The 10,475-nt window shown below is 38.0% G+C and overlaps 1 protein-coding gene across 1 annotated transcript in view; it reads left to right on the top strand.

The window, feature by feature from the left end:
• Positions 1-10,475, top strand: part of KIAA1244 (KIAA1244 ortholog) — a 115,515-nt gene that overhangs the window by 65,936 nt on the left and 39,104 nt on the right. Inside the window, exons 6-11 of the mRNA XM_010001754.1 lie at positions 1,355-1,477; positions 3,009-3,051; positions 3,953-4,031; positions 6,798-6,902; positions 8,156-8,480; positions 10,042-10,154. Coding sequence (XP_010000056.1) covers positions 1,355-1,477; positions 3,009-3,051; positions 3,953-4,031; positions 6,798-6,902; positions 8,156-8,480; positions 10,042-10,154 — 788 coding nt within the window. The remainder of the gene's footprint in view (positions 1-1,354; positions 1,478-3,008; positions 3,052-3,952; positions 4,032-6,797; positions 6,903-8,155; positions 8,481-10,041; positions 10,155-10,475) is intronic.

Here is a 10,475-nt window from a genome sequence, read left to right as displayed (position 1 = left end):
GCAGGAATGTGACAACAATGTGTTGATCTTAAACTTTATAGCCTCAACCCCACAGCCATTAGTTCTTAGTCAATAGAATAGCTTGTTTTCATTTCAGTAGGAGTTACAAACAACCAGGAGTCCTGCCTTGTGTGCCTATGTCAATGCTAATTAGCCTTTATAATCAGAGCACTTCTATTTTTCCCTTCTAAAAACTTATCTCTAGGGAACTATAAAAATGGCTTTCCATTATGTAATATCTTTCTCATTCAAAAACGTGCAACAGACTTATGTATACTCTTCATGCATGTAATTTATATTTTTTTTAATTAATTATTTTTCCCACATCTAGTTTAATTTATATTCATGGTTCTTCTCACTAGTTATATATCTGAATGATGGTATGATAAAACCACAAAGACTGAAAAGTATGTGAACAGTCATTTATGTGTTTTTTTACAGTCATAGTTAATGATAAAAGTCAGTGTAGGCCAAAGGACCAAAATTGCTTCTTTGGGTCACATTCTGAGAAGATGGTATTGCACAAATTTCTGTCACAAACACACTCAGAGGCAGCAAGGCCATTAGCTACCTAGTGCTGCTTGCTACCGTGAAAGTCTGATCAAGGACAGAAGCTGCATTTTGCAGGGTGCTGTCCCCAGGACCCTAGCTGCGTTATGCTTTGGTAGCTATTTGTATAACATCACCTGTAGGCAAAAGTCAAGCAAGACTCTGGTCACAGCACAGAGTCTGTGAGCAGCTGGGCAAGGAGCTGGTAACTGGATGATCCATCAGTTCTTTGATTGCTACTTTGGCTCCCTTGGGATCTCTGGGCTGAGAAGCCCTCGGGCAGATTGCCAGTTATTAAAAGGCAATAATTTCTGTTATTTACAGTAAAACATGATTGTGTTTCTGCGTTAGGCTTTCAGATGTGCTGCTCTATGTAAGAATGAATTATAGAAACACTGGCAAATACCTATACAACAGAAGCAACAGCCATGAAGAACTGGGAGGCATTTAAATTGCAGATAAAGACTTGTAGGGTGATAGTATGAAAAATCAGAAGAGCATTTAGGGAATTATCTACAGAGCAAGGCAAGTGCCAAGAGCACTTGGGGGTTTGACAGAAGGGAGAGACTTTGCCAATTTTGCTCTACCATTCCTGCAGCTTTGACACTAATGAATTGCATGCTGCTTCTAGATGCTACTTACTCAGTTTTCCATGTTGCTGAAAGCTTCTTATGTGCTAATAAAGCAATATGAAATAGTAAGGAAGGCTGACTATCTGCATCGAGAGAGCTTGGTATCCTCCTAAAATGTGTTACTGGTAAGTTACAGTTCATATCTCTGTACTGCTATCTTGTTTCCTCATCAGGTTTGCATTGAGACATATGTATCTAGCTGTCACCAGCGGAGCATTAACACCGCTGTGCGGGCAACCCTCAGCCAAATGTTGAGTGACTTGACTTTACAGTTACGACAAAAGCAGGAAAATATGGTGAGCCTTCTGGCATCAACAAATGGTTCCATGTCCATGGCTGCGGTGTACTGTACTGGCTTTGTTGTGCCTTATGGCTTTTATTTGACCCTTCCACACCTAATCCTGTTTAAAAGCTTTTTTGACTCTGTGCCTGCCTCAGAGCAGGCTATCAGAAACACAGCTCTCACACTGTCAGCTCTACTTGGTTGATTATTATTTTTTATCCTTTCATTAAAGAAAAGAGGCTTTGTTCTGATATCAGACTGCCTTGGCCTTTTCCTTTATTTTGTTTGGTTGCTTTACTAAGGTTCATTGAAATATTTTTGCAAAAATTTTTTGCATTACAAATATTTGCACAAACAAAACAAATTCTCAACTAAGAAAAATGTAATTGAAGCTTTTCTTCTTCTTTTTTGTAGAAGGTAACTTAAGCTTGTGATATTCCTTCCTTGGTGTTAGCAAAAAAAAATATTATATTTATTGCATTATTAAAATTCATGAGAGCTGTTTTGATGGAATCCCAGCACAACTGTAAATGTTCTGGGTACACATGATATTACATTGGTTTCTTAAATTTGTTCATGCTGCTTTGTATATTACCGTATTATTTAAAAAGGACTATTTGTAAAAGTCAGTTTCTATTTATTTGGCAATTTTAAGGATTGTAGTTGTACATATTTTCCTTACATCTGTTTTGGGTTAAGGTGATACATTCTATTTTGGATTATTAGGCTATGTTACTTTTATCCTAATGAACAAACAGAATTAATCCGTTTATGGAAACAGATTCTGTCTGTGCTAAATAGGTTCATTTAACCAGTCAAAACATTTACAATAAAACAAACAAACAAAACTAAAAAAAATAATCAACAACCACTTAACCCAAAGAAACAAAACCAAACAAAAATTACTAGTTTTGGCAGTTCCGTTTGGGTTTGGAAGTTGAATTTTGTTAGTTCTTGTTCTTAGCTGAGGAGTAGGTTAAAGCATATGAGAGTTGCATTTAGTTCCTGGCAGTTTATTTTTGGTGCTTGAGAGGAGAATTAGGCTTGACCCCTTTGTGCACTGATAAGAAGAGTCCTAGACCACAGCTGAACCACATGAGGTAAGAGGTCGTTTCCATTTCCTTGCTGCCATTAATTGTGTTGGCACTGTGACGTTAGCAGTGACAATGTGATAAGTGCTCTAATATTCAATTATTTTGGTTTCTAAGTACTTTGGGAATCTAGACTATGCTTTCCTCTCAGTTATTTTTTTTATGCCACTTACATGCCTAAGTTATTGAGTTTTTTAGGCGTAGGAAGTTCCTTAAGGACTTACAAATTCTAGTTCAGCTGAATGAGATGCGAGTTTAAATGTAAATGACTGTTAAAACAGATCTTAAGGAATTTTTTATACAAAAGCTTCACTTTCAAAAACCTAACAAACAAAGAACCCAAAACAGATAGAGGACATGGATTTGTTAAGAATGCTCTGCTGTTGAGGTATTGCCTTTACTACGTTTTTCTGCCACTTCCACTGATTCACCACCTTTGTCTTTCTTCAACAGACAATTGAAAACCATGATGCCTCACAGAAATTCAAGACTCAAGGTATTTGTACCACTTTTAAAAATGACTTCTTTCAGTCTAGCTCTTTTTATTCTTCATTTTCCTTTCATCAGCACAACACTGTTTGATGTCACAGGAGTTGCATTTTCAGGATTTCTTACTTTCTCCATAGTTTGATTCTGCCTGTGGTAAGAACTGAAACAGCCCCATTACTTCTTGGTATTTTCAGTTGTGTCTTCATTTGGACCATGGTAACAGCATTGCACTCAACATAATAATAAATGTTTGTTTCATGGTGCTAACTCCTGTACTTCAGGAATTCCAGTGCTCTGGAGACAGTTTTAGTAAGTGGCTTTACTTCCTAAATTGAAACAGATTCATAGAGTAGGATGTGGAATCTGGAAATTACTATGTAACTGTATTTCTGGCCAGAGATGTCTTCTGTGTAACAGCTTTTGAAAGCACATTACTAGCAAAGGTGCGTTCATGCTCACCCAATTATTTTACAAGATAATTTTTTCTACTTTTATTCTAGCTTAACATCCACTATCTTCCTTGATAGCTAAAAATAACCCCTGCTTTTAATATTCTAATAATTGGAATTCTAATTCTTGGAATTCTGCAGGAAGACTTGTGTAGGTAGAGGCTAAGATCTTTGAAGTGCCCAAGCATCCCCTTTTAAGTATCAGGACCTGACCAGGCATCAGAGCCTGTGTAGCAAAGACAAACTACAGAGATACAGAATTGTTAGCTGCCATGTAAAAGTCCTGGAGCCAGTACTTTTACAATTTTATATATATATATACTTCTTTTATGATCTGAATTGGAATTAATTTTGTCCATTGTTTAGAAGCTCCAGCCAACTCTGAAAGTCTATGCAGTGATTTCAAGTTGCAATGCAGCTGCACATAAGTAATGCCTCTGATTTTTGTCCTTTTTGGAGGTACTTCAACTGAATCTCTTTGTGATGATGTTGTATCTGTCCTCACTGTGCTCTGTGAGAAGCTCCAGGCTGTCGTAAAGTGAGTTATTTCAGTTTATAATTTGAATGTATTACCTGGAGATTGAGAGTGTCACTGATACATGTGATTGTACTGTTGTAGTTCTAGGACTATGGGGCAAAACTGTGCTTAAATGAAGTGCTTAATAGAGGAAGTATTGTTCATGATGCATTAATTTAATCATCATTTGAGATGAGAAGCTAATTTGCCTTCTTTGTGACTCTTCAAGCTTTAAAGAGCTTCTAGTAAATCTAATCTATAAGTAACTCTCGTACAGCAGCAAAATACTTGCCAGCAGATAAGTATTCTGTCTTGAAAGCAATTGTTGTGGAAGAACAGTTGCAAGAGACATGGAATAACCTAACAGAAACATTTGATATGCAGAATGAAGTATTATGTCCTTCTTAGAAAGGCAACATTTATCCAATTGAAATAATTGGCTTTGCCAATGCTTTCCTTAAATTTAGAAATACCGTACACTCTACCCGGAAATGCACGAGCCTGACTTTTAAAATCCTGTTATTATGGGCAGTAGTAGGGTATTACACTGCATTAAAATACTAGAGTCTTCTGTTGGCCAGTTAAAAATTACTTCCTGTTGTGTTCTAGTATGGCTTGATTAATGATCTATTAAGAGATGAACCAAAAAGCCTTAAGTGTTAGAGAAGTGACAAACCAGCCAAAAGCAATGCAAACATTATACAGCAATTATTTAAAAACTATAAATATATCAAACTGGAAATACTTAGAAAGTTTTAAGGAAAAAAACAATTTCTTGCTTGATTACAGTTTTAATGTATCAGTAAAATAAGATTTAACTTGCTGCTGGTGCCAGTTGCAAATCACTTGAGTGGTAGCAGAAAAGCCAGTCTGAAGCTATTTTAAATGTAGCATGATGTTGTCTCTTTGGTTGGACTGTATGTCTCTGAAAGTAACCTGTGATGAGCTCAGGGGAAATGGGAGGAATACAAAAGCATGCATGGCTATTTCCTTTCATGTGCTCTACCAATTTCAGGAAGTCTGTGGCTTAGGAACTGCCAGAGCCAAAGACACCACTGACATCTTTGTGTGTGGTTCTATAGACTTTCCTCCCACCAGTGTCTCTAGTTAGAGAAAATTTGAACAGGAAGGGTGCCCTACTTGGCATTATTTAATCAGCATTTGGGAAAACAAAAGCGCATTTCTGAATCTTCTAAAAGAACATTTATTTTTTTTTTAGTTGTGTGCATATCTGCAGGGCAATTAGAGATCTTTAAAGGTGTGTATCTAACAATAGCAAGTGGCAAAAACAGCTGAAGGATTAATTATTTGTATCAAACTTTGCCCACATGTGCAGCTGTGAATAGCTATCATCTGATAAGTATTGCCCACTAACCGATAATCACTTTGAATTACTGGTTATGAAATATCAAAATGAAACTACCTCATAGGATCTCTTAAAATCACTGGAAGTCCTTAAAAAAATTAACTGCTATCCCAGCTTCTCATAAAACTGCACTGCATTAGAACAGATTAAGGCATGCTGTAGATAAAGCACAATAAGAAATTCAGAGGACTTAAAAATACTCACTGAGCCATGATTTACATAATGCTTGTGATGATGTACCTATACTGTAAGGATCTCTATGTGCAAAGCATAGTAGAGGATTCTGACTGAATTTGAGGAAAATAAATTTAATTAGGATGGCTTGTTAAAGAACTAACTCCATGAATGAGAAGCCTTTATTTCTTTCAAGGTAAATTTTGGTATCTCCTACTAACCTCCAGCTCAGTGAAGCCAGATTTTAGTATAACACCTGTTCTGATTTCTTATTCTAAAAATGAGTTTATTTTCTCCTTCCAAATTTCAAACTTGTTAGAATTTGTTTGTGAGGGAGGCACAGCTATGAACAATGAGAAGATTTCAGGGAGGTGAATTTTTTTCTTGGGACCTTCTTATTCCTTAATTTCAGTTAAGATAAATCTATTCTTCACAACTTCTTTACCTACCATCATATGTCTGAATATATATTCCTCCAGCTTTGATCTTGGACCAAAAAAAATATTATTAAATCCTAGTCATCTTACGAATGAAAACTAGAATGTAACTGCAATTGGCATGGGGAGCTCCTTTCATAAGGCAGACCTTAGCGTTGCTTGTCTCTTGAATCCTGCAGCTAATTCTGAGAGTAGATACAAGCACATTGTGCATTACATGAATTCCAGATGTCCACATGGTCCTTTACTGTCTTTTTCATGAAGCTCTCTTTGTGTTTATGATTTTGATAGAGTAATTGGCAAGGTCCTGAAAGGTAGCCGTATCATGTGATTTTTTTCTGCCTGTAAACATTTACTTTTGAGTCTTGTGGCTCTCACCAAGAAAAGAGAAAAAATAACGAGAAGACAGCAGCCTAAATGCCTTTCAGATTGCCTGCAGAAATTGTCCAGTGATCTAAAACCTTCTTAAGGGTTCCTTCTTCCTCCAGTTTTTATTTTGAATTTGAATATTTTTTTGTTTTCTTCTTCCTCTTTTTCCACATACATTTTTTTTCCATTCCTCACTATAAAATTTGATTAATTAAATCTATTTTATTTCTGTTGCTTACACAAAATAGTAGATCACTGCATGTAATCGTTACCAAATAAACGGGATGATAAATTGACTACACCATTGTAAATTCAAAGGCAGAAGCAAAATAAGTCACTGTTGTAAATTGTGGTATAATTTTTAGGTGAACTAATATAGTTACTATAGAAAATTAATTAGTGTGTTTTAGTGTGACATGAATGGCATTTTCTCTTTGCCAGTGACAATCGGCAACTTCAGCTTCTTTACTTGGAGTGCATCCTCTCCATGTTGAACAGCTCCTCTCCCAGTATGCACCAGCACAAAGGATTCACTGATCTAATATGGTGAGTACATCTGGAGACTAATCCAAATACTCACTTTATAAGTAAAAAGGGATCTTCTCTGCCCAGCCATGCAGACAAACCTGTAAAAAAATCTCCAGATGTGAGCAGAGCTGTTAACCTAGAATCAGTTTGTTCTGTGTCTCATATAACATTGGTTAGGACCTCACGCTCAGGTACTTAAATCCCTGTGGAGAATGATCATTGCAATGAAGTCAAATGTATAGAGCCAGAACAGAAAATCTTTTATGCTTTCTGCAATAGTTTGGGTTTGTGTGTGGCATTAAACAAACAAGTATTCTCCTTACTGTTGGAGGGTGCTGTAAAGATTCTTCTTGCTCTGATGTAGTAATACAGAAAGATAAACAGCATTAATGTCAGATGTTGTGCTGGTGACCAGAAATGCTCACCATTTGCATTGTATAAGGGCTGAGGCTACATGGTCTCTGAGCATATGGGTGAAAGTCAGGTTTGGGTCTGCATTCTCATGTAGCCCTTGGCTTTTTAAATTAGGGTCTTGTGGGCTGAAGTAAAATGTCAAGTGCATGAGTGCAGATCTGAAATAGCAGCTAATGGAGCAAAGTGCTGAGCTGCTTTTGGCTCTGGTTCCACAGAAGAATGATCTGCTGTGTGGAATCACTTGAGTGTTCATGCAGAAGGACAGTTGAAGGAAGGATGGTGTTTTTAGTGTGTGGTGCCATATGAGGAGTTATGGTGCACACTTTGAGCTACTGTAGAGGGCTTTGATTATATTCTCAGAAGCCAGCAAAACACAGGCTCACAACTAAGGGTGCTTACTAAAATATGTGCATATGCAGTTCAGTGATGGAACATCAAGCATTCTAGTTAACATGGACTGGGTTTTGTTTGGTCAGGATAATTTCAAAGCTCCCAAGTTGGACTGAAGAAGAAACACTTGGCAGTAGAAACCTAAAATTTCTACCATGCAATAAGTTGCAGCCAATGAAAAGAGGCAGGCATACTGTCCTGTAAAGGACAGCACTGTGCAGCAAAATGAATTTATGAAATCAGTACCATGTTTATAAAGCACCCAAAAGTATTTCCATATGTACTAGCATGCTGATGCTTGGGAGGTGCAAGAAGCCTGGCATAATTTGTTATTCCATCAAGCCACTGCTGTTGATTGATCATTAAAACAAGAGTGTATATCTCATTTAACTGTAGGCTATTTTCAATCTGTTCCTGTGAGATATTTTTTTTTCAGTTACCATCTGCTGCTTTTCTCTTTTTCTCAGGAAGCAACTGTGTCCAGCCCTCATAGTAATCCTGGGAAATCCAATCCATGACAAAACTATCACTTCTGCCCACAGCAGCATCTGCCTTGAGGCTGATTCACCTTCCTCAGGGATCTCTGATCATGGCCGGGGTTCAGGTTGTTCCTCCACAGCACCTGCCCTTAGTGGGCCAGTTGCACGGACCATATATTATATTGCAGCAGAACTGGTTCGACTGGTGGGTTCAGTGGAATCCATGAAGCCTGTGCTGCAGTCTCTCTATCACCGCATATTGCTTTACCCACCACCTCAGCACCGAGTAGAAGCCATCAAAATTATGAAGGAGGTAGGATAATTACATATTCAAATCCGGGCATGTAAAGCCAACTGTTAATTTAATGTTGCTGATACGTGCATACCAGTCCATTCCATACCTTAGCACTAGGAATACTGAAATCACCTTTTCTGAGCTCAGTTGTTGCATCAAAGCCACCCTGACAAATATTTTTAGTTTTATGAAGGCCTGATATCTGTATTTGTCTCCATAATGCAAGCTGCTATGGCAACTCCATTAGTGTTCATGCATTGTAGTGCATGGAGCAGATTTTACCACTGAGTCATGACTGCTCTTTTGAGTGAGATGCTGTGTAATGATCCAGTTCTCAACTTCTTTGGCAACTTTACCCACTCTCTGCTCTTGCTAGAAGGAGACACCCATCCTCACAGTGTAATATTCCAGGCATTAAGGTGAATATTATGTTTTGATTGTGTGCTAGGTTTTTGGAATACAGTTCCCTTGAGCTTTATTAGAATAGCCACAAGGAAGCTGCCAATGTCTTCAGTGGCCAGGTCAAAACCAGTCCATTCTGGCCTCTTGCCCAGTGCCTCTGGCAGCACTAGAACTGGAGCATTGTGAGACTTATTTGAACAGCAGCTGAGATCATGGACTCTTCCGTTTCACACGTGTGGCTTTCTTCTCATGTGGTGGAACCTATGTAATTTGTAGGAACAGTGGTCTATCTTAGAGGATTTTCATTCTAGCTTATGCATACCTAGGCTATTTTGTGTCTGAAGATCTCTCCTAACACCACACAGATAGCCAGTGGGTTGCTGTCTGAACTGACAGTCACCCTGGCACTTGTCTTCCTCTAATTTTAAATTATAGCAAGATGACAACTGAAGTTTTAAGAAAAACTTAGTCTAATGTTGTTTCCTTCAGGACGTATCTGTTGCCTCTTTCTGCTTATTAGTATGGGCTTGTTTGTAAAGCCTTCTCCTTTAACTTCCTGGTGGGCATTGACAGGATGCCTCCCAGCAGATTGAGTCAGAAGGAATGCCCAGGGAAGTGGTTGATCCCTGGAAGTGTTCAAGGCCAGATTGAATGGGACTTGGAGAAACCTGGTTTAGTGGGAGGTGTCCCTGCCCATGGCAGGGTGTTGGATCTGGATGATCTTTAAGGTCCCTTCAAACCCAAACCATTCCTTGATTCTATGCATCACTTTGCCTATGTTTGCATGACTCTATTAGTAATTTTATAACTAGGTGACTGAAGAGAAAGTCCCCCTTTGGTATATAGTATAATGCAAGATATTTGCTCTATATTTAGGTTTCAAAGTTGGCTTGTGTGCTATATCAGTTGAAACATATCCTGTCAAAAATGTAAAGCAGTGGATAACATTTCTGTGATTCTTGTTGAATTTTCTGCTCTTCTCTATCTGCTTTTCTGCCTTTAAAAAGAAGAAAGGTAGCTTTAAGAAGCAGAATCTCAGTGTGCTGTTTTTTGTTGCTGTGTGCAATTATAGTACTGCTGCCTAGTGTTCCAAGGCTTGACAGAAATATGACTCATTTATTGTATTTAAATAATGCTTAGGTAATCCTTTAGTGACTTCTGTTTCCTTTCCTTTCAGATCCTTGGCAGCCCTCAGAGGCTTTGTGATTTGGCAGGGCCCTGCTCTTCTGAGTCAGAATCCAGGAAGAGGTGTATTTCTAAAAGGAAGTCCCATCTGGATCTTCTCAAGCTGTATGCTTTGTTTCCTACTTTAGCTTAACACTTAAGGACACTTAAACGGTTGTACCTTCAGAAACATACCTAAATATGAGGCAGGGTATGTCCCTGGTTAAATAACCTGTGAAAATCGAAGAGGAGTAAAAACTCTTACTGGTTTGTCATCAGTCTGGGCCCTTTTCTAAAGGCATGGATAGCTACTTGGTGGTTTGCCAAAATACCCAGATATGTTTGTTTATAGCTTGAAATTCTTGGGCTTGGATCCCTAACCTTGCAATGAAATAACTGGTACATTTCCAAGATGAAGTCAGGGTAGATGACTGAAAATGTAAACAT

This window comes from Chaetura pelagica, unplaced genomic scaffold (genome assembly GCF_000747805.2).
Source record: "Chaetura pelagica isolate M959 unplaced genomic scaffold, ChaPel_1.0 scaffold307, whole genome shotgun sequence".
NCBI lineage: Eukaryota > Metazoa > Chordata > Aves > Apodiformes > Apodidae > Chaetura > Chaetura pelagica.
The sequence above is the reverse complement of the archived record's forward strand: the minus strand, read 5'-3'. Positions and strand labels throughout refer to the sequence as shown.